The sequence below is a fragment of the Pipra filicauda genome, unplaced genomic scaffold, assembly GCF_003945595.2.
Source record: "Pipra filicauda isolate LSUMZ 115617 unplaced genomic scaffold, ASM394559v2 scaffold391_size691406_pilon, whole genome shotgun sequence".
NCBI lineage: Eukaryota > Metazoa > Chordata > Aves > Passeriformes > Pipridae > Pipra > Pipra filicauda.
Genome location: NW_024104522.1, coordinates 409,444 through 433,494, shown reverse-complemented (window position 1 = coordinate 433,494; position 24,051 = coordinate 409,444). Strand labels below are relative to the sequence as shown.

Genomic DNA, 24,051 nt, shown 5'->3' with positions numbered 1-24,051 from the left:
GCGGGGCGGGGCCAACCAACCCCTCGCCACGCCCACCGAGCCCGGTTCCCTCTTCCACAAAGCCCGGAGAAAGGGGCGGGACCGGGCGCGAGGGGCGCGCGCGCGAGGGGCCGCGCGGCGATTGGCTGGGGCGGCGGGGGGAGGGGTTTAACGGGCGCTGCGCCCCCGGGCCGGGCAAAGCAAAACAAAGGCGGCGGCGGCGGGAGCGCGGGGCTCGGCAGGGCTCGGCACGGCACGATGCCTCGGCCGCCCCTCGGCCCTCGGCGCGGCACACGCGCGCCCGGCCCCCGTCTATGACCCGCCCGGCGGCCACCGCCGAGACGGTACCTTCGAGGCGAGGGAAGCCGTCGTGTCTCCCCCCAATCCCCCCTCTTTGTTTGAAGGTGAGGGCCCGGCGCAGAGCCCTCGCTGACCGCCGCGCGAGCACCGGGGGTCCCGCCTCCCCTCCTTCCCGTGCCCCCTGAGGGAGAGGGGCCCGGGGGCTGCTCATAGCCGGGGCTGGGAGCGGAGCCGGCGTAGCGGTGAGTACCGAGCGGGCGAGGAGCGGCCGATCTCCCCTGCGCTGGCATTTATTGTTTGGGGCAGGGAGGCGGCTGCCAGAGGAGCCCCGAGCTGCCTCCGGCAGGGGGGCCGGGGTCTGGCGTGTGCGCGGGGCCGCCGAGGCAACTTCGGTGGCGGGAGGAGACTCGGGCGCTATTTATAGCGCCTGGAAATGACGGCAGCGCTGTCTGCCCGCAGCCTCCTCGGCACGGGGCGGGTGGGGGCGGTTTACATAATTGAGGGGGGGCGAGGCTGAGCTCGGCGGGCAGGGGTACGGTGCGGACTCCCCGCGCTCCCCCCGCCCGGAGCGGGGCCGGGCGCGGTGTGTCCCCGCACGGAGCCGGTGGCTGGAGCGGGGACTACGAGCCGCTGTCCTGCGGGAATCGCTGCGGGGGTGGAGGGAGAAAAGGCGGCGGCGTCACCCGCACGGCAGTTTCGTGCTCCGGCGTGAGAGGAAACGGCTGAAAGGCGCACGGGCAGCGGCACCCGTCCGGCGGGGGCACGGAGTGCCAGCCGGTAACTTTCTCCGCGCTTCTTCTCTCCTGCTATTTCCCGGTACCTGAAGTGACAGTGAGGCTCCCGTGGCTCAGTCTTTTAACTTTGTGAGCCTTCCACTGCTGGAGCAATCGCACCGCAGGTTAGCGAGAGCGCGCGCACCGGCCGCGTCCGGCTTTGTGCAGCTGCCCAAAGACTCTTGAAGCTTATTTCGCGTCGTTCCTTTCTTTAAACGCAGAAGGAACGACGCGGGGAGGCCGATTTCCGACACGTTTTCCCTCTCCCCACACGCAGCAGGAAGCCGCTGTTTCCCGGCCGGTGCCGGGCCCGCCCCACTCTGGGCACAGCGGGGCCCCTGCGGAGTGTCCCCCCCCGGCCCCGCCACACTTATCGGGGTGTTTGTTTACACATCCGGGCCTCGCGCGGGGCGGGGCCGCCCCCGCCCCATTGGCTGCCCCGCGCACCTCCCCGGTGACGTCACGCGGCGGGACAGGGCCGCGCATCGGCCGCCCCCGGGGGCACCGCGGGGGGACCTGCGGGGGGACCCGGCTCCGGGGGCACCTTCGGGGCGGCCCCGGGAGGAGCGCGGGGGGCGGAGTGCCCGGTGCAGCCGGTGCGCCCGGAAGTGCCCGTGGGCGCTGGACTGGTAGGTGCGAACACACGTAGATCGTGGGCAAGGACCACTGTGCTGTGGTCAGAAAATTAAGAAGTAAATAGTTATTTCAGGCTTTTACGCTGTTCTCCGTAGAGTAATGGACAGCAGCTGTGGAACTGCTCCTAACTGTCAGGGGGAAGTGAAACTGGGTTTATTCACCGTTTTTAGAGGAAGGTAAGAAATGGTTTGGTTTGAATTTTGCCTTTGACAGCACAAAGCAGCAAGTCTCTGGTTCTTAGGGTGTGTATCGAACACAGTTGCCTTTTTGAATCAAATACAGTTTTGTCAAATGAGATTTGGAATTCTTAGGATCGTAGAATCGTTAAGGTTACGATCATTAAGCCAGCGCTGCCAAGGCCAGGACTAACCCATGTCCGCAAGTGCCACATCAACACCTACTGAACTTTTGCAAGGATTGAACTTGTGTTTCAGTTACAGATGAAAGGGGTTTAAGCCAAAGTCAAGACATGTTTGCATGTGGTGCCCTTCATTCTGAAACCCTGAGAGAGTGGAAGGGAATGGTGCTGCATCCAGTTGATGGCCGATCGCTAGTGGTGTCCCCCAGGGATCACTGTTGGGCCCAGTTCTATTTACTACCTTTATGATATTTACCATCTTGATGATCTAGATGAGAGGATCAAGTGTACCATCAGCAAATTTGCAGATGACACCAGGTTGGGGGGGGGGAGTTGATGTGCTGGAAGGCAGGAAGGCTCTTCAGAGGGACCTGGCCAAGCTGGACCCATGGGCTGATTCCAAGGGGATGAGGTTCAACCAGGCCAAGGGCAGGGTCCTGCACTTTGGCCACAACAACCCCCGGCAGCCCCACGGGCTGGGGCCAGAGTGGCTGGAGAGCAGCCAGGCAGGAAGGGAGCTGGGAGTGGGGATGGACAGGGAGCTGAACAGGAGCCAGAGTGTGCCCAGGGGGACAAGAGGGCCAATGGATCCTGGCCTGGCTCAGGAAGAGTGTGGCAGCAGGAGCAGGGAAGGGATTCTTCCCCTGTATTCAGCGCTGGTGAGGCCACCCCTGGAGTGCTGTGTCCAGTTCTGGGCCCCCCAGTTCAGGAAGGACATTGAGGGGCTGGAGCAGGTCCGGGGAAGAGCAACAAGGCTGGGGAAGGGACTGGAGCACAAGTCCTATGAGGAGAGGCTGAGGGAGCTGGGGATGTTCAGCCTGGAGAAGAGGAGGCTCAGGGGAGACCTCATCCCTCTCTACAACTCCCTGACAGGAGGTTGTAGCCAGGTGGGGATTGGTCTCTTCTCCCAGGAAGCAGCAGTAGGACAAGAGGGCATGGTCTCAAGCTCTGCCAGGGGAGGTTTAGGTTGGATATTAGAAAAAAATTTTTTACAGAGAGAGTTATCAGGCATTGGAATGGGCTGCCTGGGGAGGTGGTGGATTCGCTGTCCCTGGAGATGGCATCAGTGCCATGGTCTGGTAACTGTGGTGAGGTTGGATCAAGGGTTGGACTTGATGATCTCGGAGGTCTTTTCCAGCCCAGTTGATTCTATGATTCTGGTTTTGTCCATTTATATGAACCTAAATAGGATCTGTATCTAACAGTAAGTGTTCAGATGGAGAATTTAACAGGAACCTCATGTTCTTAGGTAATCTTCCTCCTATAATCTCTTACCTCTAATAAATGACTTACTGTGACTACTAGCTGTTCTCCAAAAGTAAGCTGTTTTCTCCAAATAATGTAATCATTCTTCTCTTTGCAGTTGTAATTAAATTATCTTGGGACACAAAGTATATAATACTTGTTTAAATTAGTGTTACTATTTAAGTTCTGCTCTTCATGCCAAATGGGTGAATACTTCAAACATATTAATATATCCCTTATCAAATGTGTTTTTCTTTTCAGTGACAAAAGCCCAGTCATTCTGATGTGTAGATGTGCAATTTGGATGGCAGTTTGTTCCTTTATTCCATTGTTGCTTCATTTCTTTTGACTGCCTTTGTTCTGCTACATGTCTTCTTTGTGGCTTATCTCTGCCTTTGCAATTCTTTGTGTAAGAAATTTTCTTGTAGCAAGTCCTTCAGTAGTTCAAGTTTTCTCTCCTGCTATCATCAGTTTAGGATTAAAAAACAACTAAAGCAAACCCTTTAAATTTTGCTGTGGCTGTCTCATGTGCTAGGCCTGCTGTACAGATTACTTTCTCAAGACTTCTTTTGAAGCACAGTGACTGCTTCCTGTAAACCATCTTTAATTTATGTGGCTTTCATTATCTGCTCTAGTTGTATTACTTGTATCTGACCGCTAGAAGAGTGGCTAGCTGCTGCCCTGCACACAGTTTACAACTGTAATAATTGCTTTGCATGCTTAGCTGGCTCGAGATACTGTAAATTCCTTATATGGGCTCTCATTTCTGTGTTTGTGCTATTGATCTACTCTGTCAGTCACCTGATAGCTGATGACATAAGTGACCGGGCAGTGTTTCGTGTTTGCATTGCTCATTAGCTTGATGCACATAGCACGGGAACTGCTGGCCTCTGACGGGTCAGTAGGTGTTGTTATGAGTATTTGGAATCTGTAGTTTTCAGGCAAACCAAAGAGATTTGCTTTCCAGCCTAGCGGGAGGGTCTGGCACACTCTGTACTGCCTCTAAAATGCACTCTGAGCATTAAGAATTAAGAATGGGTGTTCTCTGTGCAGAATTTAGCTTTTAGTATCTGACTGTGACTTTGGTAGCATCTATTAAGACTATTCTGGTACATTGAGGAAGTTCCTAATTAGCTTTGATCAGGACACTAGTCAAGAAGGTCTTTGCCTAAAGGCATAATTGTGCTTGAAAGAGGAATAGACACGGATCCCTGAATAGGGTGGCAGCATCTTACTTGGGTTTTGACTTAAAGCCAGGTGTGATACTGCAAGATTTTTGCTGAAAGCTGAAGTGCAAATATATCTTGTATGTTTACTGTTGGACAGAGCAAGTATTCTCCAAGATGCTATATTGGAACTGACCACTGGAACTTCAAGGACAATTAACTTTGTCTCATTCCCTGCCTTTTGCTGTAATTTTCTGAAAGGATGTCTTAAAGAGAATACCTGGTATAAGGTAGAAAGTGCTTGTGTTTCTTGGTGAACTGTTAAGTCTTCTCCCTCATCAGAAGTGTGGTGGAGTAGAAGCCGTTAGTGGAACAGAGCTGCTTGTCGCTGCGTTGAATGGAACTTGAACTGCACAGCTTCTTAGAAAAAGGGGCCTGTAGTACAGCCAAGGATTTGCTCCAAATAACACTTTGCTTTATGGCTGGAGTTGTTGAATAACAAGTTAACTCTGGCGTTGTTGTAAGCTGCTAATTGTTCTGCTCTTTTCACCTGCAGGTTGTGACTGTTTCTCTTCTGTCATTTGTGTGGAAAGTGCCACACACACTCCAGAACAACAACGGCTTTTGCTTGCATATTCCAGTGTTTCTTTTGTCAGCGAGTTCAGCAAAGTTGTAATTCTTCAAGTGCCAGCCCTGAGCTGAGTGAGGAGCCACCAGCAGAGATGGTAAAAATGACAAAATCAAAAACGTTCCAGGCTTACCTGCCAAACTGTCACCGAACCTACAGCTGTATCCACTGCAGAGCCCATCTCGCCAATCACGATGAATTGATCTCCAAGGCAAGTGGTTTCTTTAGAGACCTGAATTATTTCTTAACCAAAACGGTTATCACTGAGTCACTGCTCCCAGTAGATAAGGGATGCAAATTGATGCATACTTCACTCTGTCTTCCCTGGGTTGTGTACTGAGAACTGGATATATTCTGGAAACTTCTGAATGTGACGTAAAAGTTGATCTAATATGTTCCCCATGTTAACAGCCTTGGTCTGCTGTCAGGTGGGTACTATTTGAGAACTGTCCTATCTGAAAAGTCTGCTAAGGAAAACTGTCAGAAGAAAACGTGGATCTGTGGGTAGGGAGATTATTCTCGTTGTGGTTATGCCAGATAGAGATTATTTTTGACTCTGTTGGACTGATGGTCACAAAACTGGCTGTTTCTAGAATGTCCCACTTCTGTTCTGGAATCTGTAAACACACTTCTGCTGTATACCAGTTCCTAAGGAATATGATTAGCCAGAGCAGTTCAAAATAGTTGGACTGTCTGAACTTAAGCTTAGAGGATAGGTGAATCCTTGAAACAGGTGAGGCCTGCCCTTCTTACCTGTTGCCAGAAGAAACCAAGACTTGTGATGTATTATATATGTAGGAAAACTTGAAGTTTGGGATAAATACTAGACAGACTGGTTCATTCTTTGCTTCAAACAAGCTCCTGATTAATTTACTGGTGTTCTGGAGAAAATACTTCAGTTGCTTTTCAAACCTATTAATACAGATTGTTTTCTCTATATCTGTTTTGTCAAATAAAGTTAATTATAAAGGGTTTGCCACTAAAAATGTTATCTGTTGCTCCTGCCTGTTGGTGTGTTCAGCAGCACTAAGGTGATGCTGCTTTCCAGTGCTGAAGAGATGGTAAGGGTTGAGAATGCTGCTACTTCTGAATTTAGGTTTTCTTTGGGTGAGGAGGTAGTATACCTGCTTGCTTATCCCTTAGAGGGTTATCAGGCAATAATGGGGATTCCCCATGCAGTTTTTTCCTGTGTTACTAGTATTTTTAATTTAGATCTCAAGACAAGTTCTTGATTCAAACAGTAAAATTGGTGTCTGTTCTTGGCAGTGTTATTGTTTGGTGCATGCTTACTACTGCTCTGCCTTCAGTCTTTTGTCCTAAACAATTCTTTCCCTCAGTACATGTATTGAGGCATGGAACTGCAAATGTGACACATCAAATGTGAAACAGTGAGCGAGTTACATACATAGAATTATGTGAAGAAGTTACAAGTGAGGACTTGCTTAACTTTTATTAACCTGAAGAAGGTTTCTCATTTTATTGTGATTGATCTTGCTTTGGTTTATGGTCAGCAAAACTAAGAGAAATGTGAATGCACTTAAATTTAATTTTTTTCCATGTTGATTTCAGCATTTGAGTATAAGAGGCCTTTTTGCAACACTGGACTATAAATTGCAAACATTCATAGCTTCATTATTCACTGTGCATTCTGGGCCAAAAAGTACTGGGAGGGGTCAATCTTTCCTGAACTTCAGGCTGTAGATACCTATGGGAAGAAGGAGAGTTTGCTTACTGTGTCTTTTGAGATGTATTAATTGAGAAAATGCAATCCAAGCACACAGACTTAATAAGGAGCTCTTCTCTTTGTGAACTTAGATTTTTGCATGTCAACTAAGATGCCACAGTTGCCATATGAGCCAGTCCCAAGGCCTTGGGAATGTTGATCAGCAGAATATTTTTAATATGTTAAGCAAATCATGTGTTCATTTTACAGCTTCATAAATAATTTCAAACATTAAAAAACAAATTTTCAATTCAAAGAAAACACAGAGGACTCTTAAAAAAAATCTATCTAGTAATTACAAATAATTACTTCGAAATTGTTTCTGATGGTGTTGGGAAGAGTGTTAGAGGTGCATTCTGCTTTATTTCTGGCTTCTTTAATTGTTGGTGAAGACACCTTACAAAAGTCTTTGTACTTGCAGGTTGACCATATGCTTATTTGACAGCTGATCCGTATTTTATCAAGATTTCTTGACCATATTTTATCGTCTAAATCTGTATGGTGAGATAGATTTAAATGTGAGGTGTATCTTTTTGTATGTTTGTAAAATAAAAAAGAACATTTCTCATTGTACTTGTATTTGGGACATAGCTTTGAAAAACCCGCCTTCCTTAGGCTGAATTTATATATATTCCAACATTGGAGAAGTTCTTCTGATGGAAACAACTGCAAAGCAGTAGATACGCTTGGATCATTAAAAATAAGTACTGCTGGCCCGGGGGTGGTGGGTGGAAATAAAATTTGATTTATTATGAATCTTTTTTCTGAACTTCTCTCGAAGTGCCTTCATTGAGATATATTATGTGCAATGAACTTGGGTTAATGAGAGATTAAGGGGTTTTTTATTTATACGAACATATCTAGGATGATGTAACTACCCAGCCACAGGGGGGGAAACCCAAGCCAGAAAAACTCCAAACAAAAATATAAACCAACCTGACATGTAGCAAGTCGTTTCTATACAATCTAAAGTTAACTAAGAATGGTGTGGTTCCTGGGCTGGTTTGGATTTACTGATGGAGCAGAGTTGAACTATTCAACCTGATTTCCTTCCCGCTGCCTTATTTTGAGGGCCTAGTTAAAACCTAAATCTCTGTGTTACACTCACTAAATACAATTTTTGGTTGCAGATTGTCTCACTTTCTTTCAAATGCTTCCTCTACACTTTCACTCCAGACCCCTGGTGCCACAGGTACTGTGCAGCAGATAAAGGCAAACAGTATTTATTTAATGCCTGGCTGTGGCTGCTTCCTTTGGAGGTTGTTCTCCACCCTGTGTTTCCCGTGTGCATGGTGACTTGCTTCCTTCTGTGTGGTCAGGGAAAATGAACCAAAACACACGGTGCACTTTTAATTTAAAGCAGCTCCAAGTAGCTTTCTAATGTGCTTTGACGTGTAAGGATTTATTATACCTGACACTGAAGTGTTTCCAACTTGAAGATGAAAAGATAAGCTGTGCTGTGAAACGAGTGGTGTTTCTCTTAAGCATTGGTCTGTTATGGAAAACCAAAGAATGCTCCATATTTCTGTCAATCATCCCTTTGATTCTGATCCTCAGAATATCAGACTTCAATACAGATTTGCAGTTCTGCTTTTGAGAACTGTTAATGCCAGTTGTCTGCCATGGATGGCAGCATAGACAAATCACCTTTTCATTCTGTTTCTCTTCTGTTGGAGCAGCAGGATCTCTTTCTTGCCTTGGAATTAATCATGAAGCTCTCTTTTTTTTTCTTGTGCCCTTGCTCATCATAAAATGGCAACCAAGAGTCCTTGCAATGGCTTAGGAATAAGAACACAGACTAATGAGAGAGGACAAAAGTGTGTTACCTGCACAGGTGAATTCAGCGTTATTGGTGGTTTTAATTCTCTGCAGCTATGAAAGGACTCTGTATGTTGCCCAGTGTTGAAATCAGCTTGGATATTGGTGGTTAGAGCATACACTTCCAGATGTTTTCACTCTATAGTCTCGTTTTCTGCTGCTAGGGAGGAACTTGGGGAGGAGGAGGAATGGGAAGAAGGCTGGTTGAGATTAGGTCACTGGCCATAGAGATTATCTCAAACATTAGTCTGTACAGCTGGACACATGCACACATGTATGAACAGCTGCCATAATCATTTATAAATTCCAGCTATCTTGAGGAAACCATTGATTTGAAGGATACATACACAATAAGAGAACTCCTAAACTGTAGATGACTTTTAATTAAGTGAAATTTTGAGGTTGTGCTGGTATGTGTTAGACACGACTGCTTTGCATTGCTAACAAGTCGGCAAGTAAAGGATTTCCTGTTTCTTTGGTGAAGACTTCAAAGTGGATATTAAAATATTTTAAGAAATACTATGAGAAGGAGTATACTGTTCTTCACTACACTGGGGAACATTCAGAGGACAGGAAAGAACCTACAGCTTTTTTTATTTCTTTAAAAAGTAAATGGATATTTTTTAGAATCATATCCTACTGTCACCACAGGCCCAGAAGAGAAGTAAACTGAGCAACCAACCACCCATCTTAATAAAGAGCAAGGCAAAAAGCTGATGCCATAGGAGGCACTTACTGATTTTAAATGTTCAAATAGCATGGAAAAAGTGACATATGTTAATAATAGTGATTTTAAAAAAAACAGTGTAATTAAGTTTTGAGAGAAAATTTCTGCTAGACTCCTTGAAGTACAGGAGTGGTTGCCACTTGTGTGGCCTGTACAAAATGTTACGTTTGCTGCTCTTAAACCCATTCTGGAGTAAGTTTTGTGAGAGGCTTAACTGGAAGAGCTTTCTTTTGAGTTGTTTGTAAGTAGTAGACAATGTGCAGTGATTATTAGCAGTAGATAATTTTATAGGAGGCAAATGTTACTTGAAGCACTTGAGAGGGGTTTGTAGCTATTCAGTTCCAATAATTGTGTAGAAATTCAGGTGTGATTCAGCAAATTACAAAGAAATACAAATACTTAAGAGAAGTCTTGGAACCTAATGGATATACTGCAAAGGATGATGCTTTGTTACTCAAGGTTGACCTGACTGAAAGACTTGAATCATCTTAGTGTGCCTTGATGCTGGGAATGGAAGAAAATTTGGATGACTTTGTACAGATGCCTGTATAAATACTGTCACTTTCTTCTGTCTTGTTCATTGCAAAGCATATCTGACCAGAGGGGGAAAAAGTCATATGAAGTCACAGACAAGACTAGATGTGTCAATATTTTCAAGAACAAGTTCTACATAAAGGTATATACGTATATACATACGTAATTGTATTGACTGCACTGGGAAATCCTTGCACCTTGTGGGAAAGAACGATCTTGGTGGTTAAATGTAGTTCTCCAAGGCATTCAGTATGGGCTACTCTTCTATTATTGATGAGAAGGGAGAGTCTTCAGCCTAAATAGATGCTAAAACATTTTTAGCCTTGCTTGGCAGTCTGTGGTTTTGTCCTCCGCTGTTTAACTGATGAGTTCAAGAGGAATTTTTTTTAAAGGGTTTGTTGTCTTTAAGTAAATGTGCTATGCTTGGCTGGGTTCAATTTGGTAATTCTCCTGTGCTTATGATATAATGGGTATTTGGAACGATAGTTGGGCCCATTGTGTGCTTGAAGGTCATTTTTGTTCCCTGCCTAATTTCATAAATATTCTGGTGATAATTATTTTCTCCAAAAAGTTTCTAGGTTTTTGGGGTTCTGGTTTTTTCTTTTAAGGGAAGAATCTAGTTTTTGAAAGAGAAGCAATCTTTGGAAAACATCCAAGAATAGATTTGAAGGCTTAAAGGAGCTGGAAAGTACAAGGGAAGTGTTCTACTGTAGGGGTGTTTTGACATAATTACTTCTGAAATCCATTCAAGATGCTGTATAGGTCGAGATAACTTGTCCTGCCTGACAAAGTTTTCACTCTGAGGAAATATCAGTTGCCAGATTTGCAGACATGCGGGTTTTGGGGTGGGATTTTTTAAGGTTATTCTCTGTGTATTGAATTTTCTTACTGTATTGAAATCAGTAAGTAATTGAATGGAAATACCCTTTAAATTTATTTTAATACTTATCAGAGAGTCTTTGAGAACTTGCCTAGGAAGTAGCTGAGCAGCATTATTTCTGTCTGCATTATTGAGGAGTTGGGACAGAGAGAAATATCAAATGGAACACATTTTTTCCCCCTGATTATTTTTTTTATCTGTAGCTTATGTTGAATTCAATTTTCTGAATTAATTTTGCAAATCTTGAAGTGAGAGGATGTTCTTACAGCCTCTGATGCATCTTACTGAGAAGGTAATTTCAGACATCAGAGCACTCATGTGTGTTGCTGGTTTACCTTAATAATACTGCCCCTACAAACACTGTTTTCTGTACTTCTCCAACGTGCTTATTTGTTCAGAATACTAATTCAGGTTGCTCTATCTTAGCTTCTAGAGGGAACTTCAGCTAATGAAATGAAACTCAGGAAAATGAAACTGAACAAAAACCTATGGACTTCCTTCATTTTCATTCTTTAAAATTCCTGTTCTCTGTTATGAGTGACTTGCAAACTGTGCATGAGGAGATGCTGTTGATGACACTGTGACTTGCTTAGAATAATGCCTGTCCTACCCCTAATACATGCTAAGATGGCAGTTTCTGTGGATGTGGGCATGATCTCTAGCCATGCAATCTAATCCCATCTGTGGGGAATAATAAATGATATAAGCTTTTCAGTAGGACCCCTTCCCCCACCCAAGCCTTGAGCTGTGCCTTAGGGCAGTGAATACGTGTTCTGCTTGACTGGTGCTTCCTTTTCTCCTGGGTAAAGCAGCTAATCCTGGTGTTAGAGGGAGGGATGGGTTTAACTGAGAAGCACAGATCAAATCTAAATCTGCAGGTGTGTATTAGTGTGTAAGTGAAACATGTATAAAGCTTCTTGGCTACAAAATATATCAACAGAGGTCTCTCAGGTGATTTGGAAAAGACCATAGTTCCAAACTCTTCTTGCAGTCGACCTTAGTGTGATTCCTAAGCACAGTTGAACATTTTTGCTGACTCAGTGAGGCATTCCAGATACTTTCAGCTGTGCTGAAACAAGAAAACATGATGGATCTTGTAGATCTTTCTGTATAAATGGAAGAGCTAGTCAAAGATGTGGATTTTCTAAGGAATAAATTAACTCATAAATCAATCCAATATTATTAATTGAGGACCATGAAGAAACAGCCTTAAAGCAAGTTTAAATTTTAACTGCAAGGGTTAGTTGAACTGATAAATTGTCCAGCTTCTGAGTAAAAATCCTGGTTGCTGTGAGTGATTATTGATGGCAGTTGATCTCACTTGCCACATCTTCTAATTCCTCTCTACTGGGTAAGACACATATTCAAGACTCAGTTTGAATAGAATGTTCTGGTTTAGTGATGATTTATGTACAGTGCCAGTGATCTTGGAAGTGCTGAACAAATCTTGCAAAGTAGAAGTTTGTGTTGGCATAGGTGATGTTTGTTCTGTCAGATGTGGAGGAACTTGTCTTTGCAGCTGGGCAAAGAAACAAGTGTTCTGTGGCATGTAAATACAATATATGGTCTCTAAACATGTGTATAGGTAAGAAAAGATGATATCCAATCAGTCAGTCTCTGGGAACAGGAAGTAAGAGAAGGTTGTGTTTGTGAACAGATTTTCTTTCTAAAATCACTGTCACAGGAAAAGGTTCTGTGTTGCTTCTCCCTCTGCTCTACCCTGATAATCCCAAAAATAGAAGGTAACAAAGATGACCGTTTCTGAGGGGAAATAAGCCTAGGGCAGTACAGCATATTTAGGGCAACAAAGTAAAGGATGCAAGAAAAGCCAAGTCATCTTTAAAAATATATCAGGAGAAAAGAACAACTAAAGCAGTGCTTTCCAACCTGCTCTTCTTATGACATTTGGCTAGAATTTTTTTTCAGCTTATGAAACAAGAGAGGGGAAGAGCTGCTTTTTGTGCTATTCCTGGCATCCTTTTACTGCCCTCTGCTTAATGTTGAGAAAAGCAGGGTCAAAGGAGAGCTTTTATTAAGTGATACTAAGTCAAGACTAAACATAACCTTCGCAGAAATAATTGCATAAGATAGTTTGGAAAGTCTCCTGACTGTTGGTTTGTTCTGGAGTTTTTTCTTTCCCAGCCTGCTGGGGGACTTCAGGTATGGCACGTTAAGTAGTTTAAAAAGTGATTGTGTAGGACCAGACAAAAAACCCCCAACAACCCACCACATTCATTTGTATGTGATTGGCATGTGTAATTAATGTAAATAGAGAAACTAACACATGATTAATAGGAGAGAAGATTTCTTGGTGCAGTTTGAAAGAGGATTTGTAATTTTAATTCACAACATGGACTTTCTAAAGGGGAAATGGCTGCAGCTTTAAAAAAAAAAAAATTAAGAATTTTTACAGTAGCTTAACCAAGTGTCAGGGTCATCATGGCTTTGAAAGTTCTTTTTCATAATTTCAGGTAGATGAAACAGGGAAGTTCTAGTTTTAAGTTTGCTTCTTAATGAATAAGAGGATTTTTAACATCTGCCCTTTGCTTTTTCTTAAATTTTGGGGTTGCACAACTGTAGTTTTCTCTAGATTAATGTGTAGTTTACTCATTTGTTAATGAGCAGTTTTTGAGAGTATATATCTGAATAGTTTTTGGTTTCATCTGCAGTAAGCATTCTCTGCTTAGTTACTGCCTCTAATCCTAGTTATTCTATAGACCTACTGCAGGCTGTAGGTCTGCACCACTCTGCCAGTTTTGTGATGAGTGTTTAAGTATCTCAAGAGAAGTGAACTAGTGGTGGGGTTTTGTTTGTTTGTTTTAAAGGCATAAATTAGAGGCATTCCTTACTTTCTGGTGGAGCTGTTCAGACTCCTCAACCAAGTCTCCCCTTTCAGGGTCAGTACCCTCTGAAGTTTCAGCTTTCACTCTGCACAGCCTGTGTGTTTTTCACTGCCTTGTGAAAAATAAGAGTTGCGGTTCTGGCGAGTAGAGACAGTACCTTTTCTTTTGTTTCTGCTCTAGATAGAACCTCCTTAGTGTCATTTAGGTTAGAAAAGACCTGTAAGGTCATTGAGTCCGACCATAAACCCAACAGTGCCAGGTCCACCACATGTCTCCAGGTGCCAGATCTACACATCTTTTAAATACCTCCAGGGATGGTGAGTCCAGCACTGCCTTGGGAAGCCCATTCCAGTGCTTGAAAACCTTTCAGTGAAGAAATGTTTCCTTATCCAATCTAAACCTCCTCAGGTGCAACTTGAGGCCATTTCCTCTTGTCCTGTCACTTGTTACTTGGGAGAGGAGACTGAGCCCACTTTGCCTTCCTTTCAGGTGGTTATAGAGAACAGTAATATGTTCTGTCAATAATTGTTTTAAATGATTGCTAAAATAATAAAATATTAGCACTGTAAACTGTTAAGTAGAATTTCTCATCCTAATGTAAGATTTTACAAGTAGCTAAGGGATGTATGTAACTACAGTGCCACCAGTGCTACCTAGAGTAGTCCAGTCATGGACTTCTTTTACCACTCTTTATTGCTTTTATCTTTATTGGTTAATGTTGATCAAAGAGTGTTGATTTATACACATTTTCCTTTTACGTGTTCTTTTTTTTTTCCCAAACTGTTCTCAGTAAGTACATAAGAGACAAAAGATTATTGCTGTTGTGTTGCTAGTTGTTAGACTGGCAAAATACATAATGATTTCTAATTACTTCTAATGATATAACTAAATACATGTCAGAAATAGAATCCATTGTAGAAAGGTCCTTCTGCCTACAGTTCCATGCCTGATGTTACTAAAACCATTCAAAAATATTGAACGTGAGATTTTTCTTCTAAAAACCTTCCATGTTGATCTAATGTAGGCTTCTGAAAAGTTGTTCTGTGATCTTCAACACTAGAACTGTGGGGATTTTTAAAGACAGTTGTACTATCTCTGCAACATGAATAAAATCATTAATTTTCTTGGAAAGTGGGTTAGGGAAGGGAAAGACTGGAAAAAAAGGAAATTAAAGCAGTTTAGGGATTTTTTAAAATGGAATTCAGTATGGAAGAGAGAAAAAAGAAAAACTCCATTTCAGTGTGATCCTGTTTGAATGGGAAATAACGGGCGTGTGTAAATTATCAAGTGATCCAATCCAGAAGGAACAAAGCAACAGCTGGAAGGAGTGATGGGTTTGACATACCCTTTGAATGTTCTCCCCGTGGCTGGGTCTGCTCTGCTCACAGGTTCTCCCGGGGCCTTGGTGGCTCAGGACCATCTGATCCCAGGCCCCTGGGCCTGCACGGGCATTGCAGAGTGCCCGGGAGAGGAGCTGCTGGTTCGGCTGGGACGGGAGGAACAAGGATGCAGTTCCCAGGCACTGACACTGCTCCACAAGCCAAACCAGTGAGCTGATTAGGGGTTCTAATGCAAAACTGGGCTACAGCTCTGAGCTAAAACATTTATTTAGATCTAGCCAAGGAAGTCTTAACAGTCATCTTTTGTCCATAATCTCTCAGGAATGTGAGAGATTTGAAAGCATATGGCTGTGTTCAGGCATTTTATGATAACAGTTGGTTTGTTAAAGCAAAGCTGAGCTTATAAACTGATCAGATGTGTTTCCTGAGTACAGTATGCGGGTTTATGCTTGGTTCAGAATTTCACTGCTCTTACATCAAATGATGCAATGAAATTAAAATAAGTCATCTTTTGGGTGCAGCAGGAGAAGACAGAGATGGGAATAATTCCCTTTAAGTTAAAAGCAGATTATTTTAATTAGCATGAACGATGTCTAGGAAAATGAGATTGGTATCTTGCAGAGGGGTAGGAAAAAAGTATGCTTAGTTTGTATTACGGAGTCTAATTTTGAACAATAATGCTTAACAATGTAAAATCACTGCTAAAAATCTAAGTTAGGTGAAGACTTGGCTGACCAGGCCTTCCTATTAAAGAACTGATATAAAGTAATCGATCTGCAATAGTTTATATCTGCATTACCTTAATATGTTTACTAATACACCCTTCTGGAACTTATTTTTTTTGTTTGGTGGGACTTCTTTTTTTTTAACAAATGCAATTTTTGTTGTTTTTTTATTTTTAATGCAGTCCTTCCAGGGAAGCCAGGGACGAGCCTACCTCTTCAATTCTGTGTGAGTATATTGTTCTGCACACTACTTTCAGAGTGTAACTTTATGCTTCCCAAGTGGAAAACAGTAGGAATTGACGTAGTTTTACTTTGCCCTGTTCCTTTTAACACTGGCTTTACTCACTAGCAATAGTTATTAAAGAGCTACTGGGCTAATTCTGAAATATCCCATTGCACATACATGAGTTTATCTTATATTTTAAGTAATTTTGCTGAGAGCTGAAAGATTAGGGAAAGGTGTTAATGTGGAGTTCCTTTTGTGTATGTAGTGGTAACTGTCTTGAGTAGAAGTTGCTGTTCTGAGATACTCCAGAAGTCAGATTATACTGTGTGACTCTAAATTTGCTTTAGACAACTCAGCTGTAGTCTAAAGAAGAATTTCCCAGTGTGATAGTTGGATACATTTACAGGTTAATGTTTTGGTAAACTTGGTACATCTTAAATGACCTTGAATATTGCAAATATGCTGGAGGCAAAAGGTCTCTGTGATCTTATCAAGCCCGATATTTGCAATCTTAGGCATGTCCTTCCCTTCATAGAAGGCTCTTTGCATTTGCTAATGAGTGTGTTTTAAGTTTTTAATATGCAGGATTGCATTTTTGTCTCTATTTTTCAGTGTTTTTTTGTGTTGCACCTTTTTGAAAAAGTAATGCAGTTACGTGTCCTGGTCTAGTTTTGAGCAGGATAATGGAACTATTAACTGCAAAGGATTTGATTGTAGGTCCTTGAGATTCTTTTTATATGTAGTCGTTCAGTGGTGATGTGGGACTTGAATTCTAGTTGTAATAGTAAGAAGCTGGTAATACAACAGCAAAACCAGCAAAATATTGCTCTTGTTTAAAACGGCCTAAAAACTTGGTTTAATCTTGCCTTGTGTTTTCTGCATAGATTCTCACTGATGAAAAACCTAGCTTGGTGCAGTACTTCATGGCATGTTTTGTTTTGATATTGCTGTTTGTTCATCATGGCTTAGTCTGCTGATGTGCAGCAAAGAAATATTTATGAGGCTTTTTCCCTGCTGCTATTTTGGAGTTGGTTCTAAATTCAGCTGCTGGTGCTGATTTACTGGTACAGACTTCAATTACAGAGGTCTCAAATTGTTTTTGAAGAAAAGCCCGAAGTTGGAGAAGTCTCCAGTTAGTGCCCAGGGTTCTGTTCTGTGAAAGTTTAACTGTGTAACTGGTCCTCATTGCTGGGAGTGAGTGGGTGTCACCGACAGTGGCACCACCAGACACTTGAAAAAAAACAAAACCCCCAAACCCTTATTTTCTTCCTGTCCTTGTGCTCAGTGTAACAGAGGAAGTTACTTTTACAGCATCGAATAAGTCAGGCACTTTTTTAAAGAAAAAAACAAAACTATTTTTTGTCCACTGGAGAAAAGGTGGGGAACAGAAAGAAAAGGAACAGTCATGCCGTTAATGTAATTTTTCCTTTTTTTTCCCAGGGTAAATGTGGGCTGTGGTCCAGCAGAGGAGAGAGTTCTTCTGACAGGTTTACATGCTGTAGCAGATATCTATTGTGAAAACTGTAAAACCACTCTTGGATGGAAATATGTAAGTAATTATACTTAAATCTTCAATAAATGTTTATGTGTTGAAGCACAGATATTTGAGTAGGCCGTTGAGTAGCACCTATACTGATAGTTTAAGTGAGTTAGCTCCAGTGCTTTTGTATATATCAGGATGTGATATAGTTTTGCTTCCTTCCATCTGCAGAAATGCTGTAGTAGCTAATAACTTTATTCTGCACTGGAAATCAAGCATGAGCTATAGGTGCTGTTACATCTATCTAACATTTCTGTAATACCTTTTTGCAAGATTACCAAGCACACATGCACTAAACCAGATGAAAGAAATTGTCAAAGTGGGTCTTTCATTTCTTGGATTGCAAAAGTTGGTTCATACAGGAAAAATATGAATTGCAGTAAATGGCACTGAGCATGTTTATACTGCTTACAACTAATGCGAACTTGATTCTGTGGTTTGAAAAGTTACCCCTGCACTTGCACAGTTCCTGTAACACTTGCAGCTGTGTTGGAAGTTTGATGTTTTGCAAATGTTAGATCTGAATGTTGCATGTAGGATTTTCACTGATTCAGTATAGCTTCAGATCTTAAAAGTTTTCCAAATGCATTCCCTGTGATGATGAATATAGAGGAGATCTTTTGAAGAGGTTCCCATTTCCTCTTTTCATTGCTTCTGGGGATAAGGAAACAACACAAATAACATGCCATTTCCTAATCTTCACTTTAAAAAAAGCATTAAAATTCCCTAGGCAGTGAGAGGACATGGAAGGTTCTAAAGCAAGATCAGCTGTGTAGTAAATCTGCTGATTCCACTTAGAAGTTTACTTCTATTTCCTTGTCAATGCTTTTCAGCCTCTCCTTCCTCCCTCCCTACTCAGTGTAACCAACATGGGTTGTTAACTGTAATGTCTCCTGTAATGTTTGTAATTTTAATGCGAGTTTGTTTAAAATGCTTCGTTTTCCCAGCTTAGTTCACTGTGGTCTTGATTATTTTTTTCTTTCTTTCCAGGAACATGCTTTTGAGAGCAGTCAGAAGTACAAAGAAGGAAAATTTATCATTGAACTTGCCCACATGATAAAAGACAATGGTTGGGAGTGAAGCCTAACGTTTTTCCTTCTGTTTGGACTCTATTCTGTGGGACAGGCTTTACAAAGACTAACGCAAAGTAAAGGAAGAGCTTGGCTAGAGTGGTCCTGAGAATATCACTGAACTCTGAAACCTCACAAATGAGTAGTGTAGTGTAAGTGGCTATTTCAGGCCATGTTTGCCTTTTCTCCTTGTGTAAGTTCCCTCTTTTTGTACGTGTATTATTGTGTGAACAGTTGTTTTGGAACATTTTGGATGACCTTTTTCTAAACTCTCTTGACTAGAGAAACAGTTCAGTAATTGAAAACGGATTTTACTGGTTAGCATCTCTCTCTGACCTATGCCTTTAATGCTACCTTCTGCTGTGCATGCTTCTTGCCTAAACACCTCCACTCCGGTCCTGTAGAAGTTCTGTATCTGAGCAGTCTGAAAGAATGTACGGGATGGGGTGCTTTTTTATTAAATGTAGCAATTCCTGGTGCGTTTGGCAGTGAAGAGGATGCAGTATTGTAGTTATTAATTTCTTTTTTAAATTTGAGTGTACCACAACCTCTGTACATCTTTTAGGTGAATTGGTTAAAGGTACAGTGCTCATTTCAAAAGAAAATATTTCAATTGCACTGACTGAAGTTAGCAGGTCTCAAGTTGTTAGGAAAGGTTATGCCAGAGGTTTGGTATCTTAATGAAATAACACAGATTTTAAATCAATAATGCTATAGAATATGTTCATTAAAGACCAACATATTCCCTAAGGAGTTTGCTGGATAAAAAATTTATAAAACTGTAACTTGCAAGATTAAAAAGAAATATATATGCATCTTCTATTTTGGAAAAAAACATTAGTTGCTGTATTAGGAAAAAACAAAGTTTTGGTACTGTACCTTTGCCAGTAACAGGGACTTGTGCATCAGTAAAGTTTTATGGCTGGTTCCATGTAACTGTATAGTCCTAATGCACTGGACAAAGAGGTTGATGTCAAGGAAACTTGTTGAAGTATTCTGCTTCTGCTACATTTGAACAAAAGTATTTATTTTTGTGAGAAATTTCAAGAGCCTATGACATGAAAATTAGTATAGTACCTGTAGGAAAAGGAGAAGGAATAAGAGGGAAGGGAAGTTTGACTTGTTTTTTCATAAAATAGCAAGGTAGTTTTTAAAATTTGGGGGTGGGGAAAGGGTTTCCTGGTTTGCTGGCTAAATCATCCCCAAGTACCTTTTTATAATAAAAATTTATATGAAAGTCACCTTCTCTTTTGTTCTCATGCTGTTTCTTTCATGGAATGAGAGAAACTTCTGGAAAGTGTATGCACAATATGAGCTGTTGGTATCTGTGTAATGCAAACTGAGCAACTCTGAAAGAAGTGCTCTACATAAATTTGCTAACTTAATTTTCAAATTAAACAGACTCTGAAGACTTTTTGTATTTGAATCCTTTTAATGCTTGAGGATAAGATGTTTGGAAAAAAAACCCTTTAACACTACGTAAGTCCTATCACTGAACAATACAAAAGCCTTGCAATACAAAATCCTTTTCTCTCAGTAACAATTCTTAACTGGCACCTGTGAAGCTGGTCATGGGTGCTGCTGCTGCTGTTCCGTTTTTGGGAATCTCTGATGGGCTTTCTGAACTCTGCTGCACTTTAGAAATTGTCATACATGAAAATTTATGCCAATGGGTAGAGGCAATACCGATCTTCAAAACCAGCTTTCCAGTGTTTTTGTGGAGAGGAGGAGTGGGAAGAGCATTCACCCACGTGCACACATTCTCTGTGATACAGGCTGGCTAAACTGCATTTAAGATGTTGTAGTGATCTATACCTATGAATTAAAAATGTAAGAATTAGAGAAGTAGTTGAAGCTGTTGGGTTTCAGTCCAGAGACCTGAGGTGGTACAGTCATGTTCAACCTGGATTTTGTGGCTCACACGTTACTACTTCATGTTCACATCAGGCTTTGAGGTCTCATTTTTAACAGTGTTGTTGATGCAAGATGGGCTTTGGTGTTGCCTGTCTTGTGATCTTTTCGACCTGGAATTCTTGGGATTTTGTTTTCCACCATTGTAATGTATGTTGCCAACAAAGAAGGCACTAAAACTATCAGCAAAAAGCTTGTGTTGGCTCCAAAGTCCTGTTGCAGTGTTGATACTTGTGAACACGTTTGTGTGAAGTTTGTGTATCTTTGGGCTTTTCTTATTGCCTGGCTACAGATGTGTTGAGGCAGTACACTGGACTGAAGTCGAAAGTAATGACTGCTTTTCCACAGAGAGCTGAAATTAAAGAGAATATGTAAAGTATTACAGATTTTTCTCTCTGAAATTGGGGGTTTGGCTCTCTCTTGTTTGTAAGCTCATGCTGTCTGTAACACAGTCTGATTCTTAGAAATTCAACCTCTTTCTTCAGTGCATTATTTATATTTCAAACTGGACATTTTCACCAAAACCTTAATTAACTTTGATGCCAAAGGTTGGGACTTCAAGTGCTTAGCACATAGAGCTTCAGACTGCTGGCATAGAGTTAATGATCTATATGTGATGCTTATGGCTTTTAAGAGAACGAAACAAAGCAATATTCTTTTTGGTCTGTCATGAAGAGAGGATGAAGAGGAAGGAGTAAAGAGCAGAACTAATACAGAATTGCTATTTTTTGCTGCCATGTAACAATTCTTGAGGCTCGTTCTATTGAGGGAATATGTGAATTTTCTTCCTGCATTGTTTGGCAGCATCGATAATTATTTTCTCCCCACATAAAGATGTAGAGAGTTCTTGTTATTGGTTTTGGTGAAAGTCGAATCCAGATAGCAATGGCTGCTGGCTGATGTGAAAAGGTCAGTCTGGTCACTGAACCCTCCAGCAGTCATTTAAAAGAAAAATAAACTTACTTGAAAAAAAAATTTTACTAAAGCATTTTCCCTCTAACCAATTTTTGTAATATATTAAAGATTATATTTAAAGTTTGTATGTGTTTGCTCTGGGCAAGTTTACTTCCCCTCCAACTTGAGCACTTTTGTTACTTGTACTGCTTATTTTTATTGTTGGTCTTAACATTTATTTTGTATTTTGTTTTTTATAAACTGTAACAAAAAGCTTTTGTGAACCTTTGATTCTTGCTGGCTCTTTCTTGGACCAAATGAACTGACTATGAGCTGGCTTAGAAGAAATGTTCATTGGGATGCATAGGAATTTGCTAGCAAAAATGTACATGTACTGAAAGTGTTTTTCCACTGAACCTCTAAAGCCACACCTGTCCTAAAGTAATTAATCCTAATTTGGTGTGACTTTAGTAACCTGACCACACATTCTCTGTCTAGGTCCAAAGTCACGACTTTAACAATGATGTTCCAAGGCTGAATCTGCCTCCAAATCCTAGAGTTCTTCTTTGGCTGGTCACTTTTTGATTAATAAAAGGCAACCCTGCCATCTTGAAAAATTCTGTTAAATTGCAAACTTGCTGTGAAATAAGCTGCAGAATTTGGTGAGGGGTTGCTGAGGCATCAACCTAACCACTGTTGCTGTATGCTTTTAGCAGTGTGGTAATCTTAATTTTATCTGCCACTTAAAAGGACCAGAACATGAATTTCCCTTGTTTATTACTATACACATTGTACACATTGTAAACTACACAGTGGCAAACTGTGTGAAGGAAGTTCGTTTACAGCTCCATCCTGATTTCCCAGAGCAAGGCCCGAGGTGCTGACAGGTACCGGTGCTGTGCCCGTGTGCTCGTGGTCCAGGGGAGAGGGGGCAGTGCAGTTTGTGACATTTCTTTGAATTAAAAACTGGCCTCCGAGGCTCTGACAAAGTCATCGCATTTGTATTTATTACTGCTGTATCAGTGCAAGAGTTCCCGAAGGCTGTGCACCATTTTTGGTGGGTTTCTGCTCCCCTCCAAGTGATGATTGAGCGTCTCCTGCACGCTCATCTCTGCAGTCAGATTGCAACAGCAGGGACCTCCAGTCTCACAGACCAAATTCCAACCATCTCCATAGAAGCTTCAAATTATCATTGGACACTATTGGACTTCACTGAGACTCGTGTTAAGCCAACCAGCAGTACAAACATTTACTGGAAAAGGAACAGACGCTTCAGATGTTTCTTATAAAAGGACTGTTACAAGTGGTTTAAGGTCTAAAGCATGAGTCGTAAATGGCAGTTGAGTTGTGCCTCATTGTTTCTTAAACTCTTGAAAATGCTTTCTTTTACAGGTGACATGGCTGTGTTGCTGTTTTGTCCTAGCAATACTGTACATCATTTGTTGTTTCACTATATTGTATCTACTTGAGGTATCACAATAAAAGCTTTCAATTGTTTTGTTGGGTTACCTCTTGGTTTTGTACTGTCTTTTCTTCCTCATCAGATTCTTATGCTTCATCCTCTGATAAGGCCAGAGAGAAAAGCCAGTGCTCTTAGCTGCTCTTAGGAATTTCTAAATTGGTTGAATCTGAATTTTATGTGGTTTTAAGGCTGCCATGAAACATTTTGGGGTTTTTCCTTTCACAAATCTGTCCAAAATATAGAAAGTTGTGTTGCTACTTTTAGAGGTTTTGCCTGTTTTGAGCCAATAATGGAACATCCGTGAAGTGAGAGTGAGTCTCTGCACACCCCAAAACTGACTTTGAGAAGAACTGAAGAAGTGCGCTGTGCCTTTTGTTGCATTAGCTTGGTCAGCTGTGGACCAGAGGAGCACTCTGGGCACAGACACTCCCTCTGTTCATTCTGCTTTGGTTGGGAGGAACTCCTGTAGTTCCTCTGATCAGATTATCGGTCTTGTCAGTGCATCAAATATGACCCTCTGGACTGCCTGAGGCTGAGAAGTAATTCAGGGCACACTTGTTCAGCTTCTCCAGTAATCCATCATTTAATCTCACAAAGGGGTGGTAGGGATGCTCTTCATATGAGATCAAGCATATTTCCATCTTGAGAAAGTGGAAGATGGCTTGCTACCCTTTCTTTCATTCAAGTGCTGTCTTAGGGGCATGAAGTAAGGATCTTTCCAGATCAGAAAAAAAGAAAAGGGATAAAATGGAGATCTGAGGTGTATGGTATTCATAGTGTAAAAGCCTAACTTTTGACATGGATATAATCAAAGTAATAAACATTCAAGTACCACAGAAGTATCTTTCAGATTTGAGATGTTCATAGTAACATGCCATTACATTTTGGTGTAGTAAAGGGACTATAAAAACACCAGCTGTCAGCAGTTGGGCTACCAGAATAATTTTGGAGATGTGAACTTGAGTGTTGTGTCTTACCAGCTAGAATACACCTGCAGGATATCCGACTTCCAGACAGACAGAGGTGGGCAGATGCCTCATGTAAAGCTTGAGAACTTTCCATTAGATGTGTTTTTGCCCGTTAAATTTAAATAGCTGGACAGGGGTCTCACTTGAGGGTTCTCCCCACACACACGAAGCGCTGTGGATGTGGCACAGAACAGGGAAAGAGTCATGACTAGAGCTTATCCTCTGCACAAGGCTCCACTTGGGTTGCTTTGCCCATTTTTGTCTCTTCCTGTGTCCCCTGCCCTTGGCTCTCCCCCAGCTGGGTC

General features: G+C 41.9%; 1 protein-coding gene across 4 annotated transcripts; it reads left to right on the top strand.

The window, feature by feature from the left end:
- The first annotated feature begins 187 nt into the window (after positions 1–187).
- Positions 188–22,824, top strand: YPEL1 (yippee like 1). Of its 4 annotated transcripts, XM_039385058.1 has the most exons (6): positions 188–521; positions 1,784–1,864; positions 5,014–5,296; positions 15,858–15,901; positions 17,342–17,450; positions 18,432–22,824. In XM_039385058.1, exons 3-6 carry the CDS (start codon positions 5,180–5,182, stop codon positions 18,519–18,521), a joined length of 360 nt encoding a protein of 119 aa, XP_039240992.1. In that variant the 5' UTR covers positions 188–521; positions 1,784–1,864; positions 5,014–5,179; the 3' UTR covers positions 18,522–22,824. The 4 variants fall into 4 exon arrangements, with proteins under 4 accessions (XP_039240992.1, XP_027588811.1, XP_039240993.1 ...); XM_027733010.2 differs by lacking the exon at positions 1,784–1,864; XM_039385059.1 differs by lacking the exons at positions 188–521; positions 1,784–1,864 and adding an exon at positions 908–1,177.
- Positions 22,825–24,051: the final 1,227 nt, after the last annotated feature.

Coding starts and splice junctions, on each gene's coding strand:
- YPEL1 (XM_027733010.2), top strand. CDS start 5,180: ATGGTAAAAATGACAAAATCAAAAACGTTCCAGGCTTACCTGCCAAAC. Junction 5,297..15,857: donor ACGATGAATTGATCTCCAAG/GCAAGTGGTTTC, acceptor TTTTTAATGCAG/TCCTTCCAGGGAAGCCAGGG. Junction 15,902..17,341: donor GCCTACCTCTTCAATTCTGT/GTGAGTATATTG, acceptor TTTTTTTCCCAG/GGTAAATGTGGGCTGTGGTC.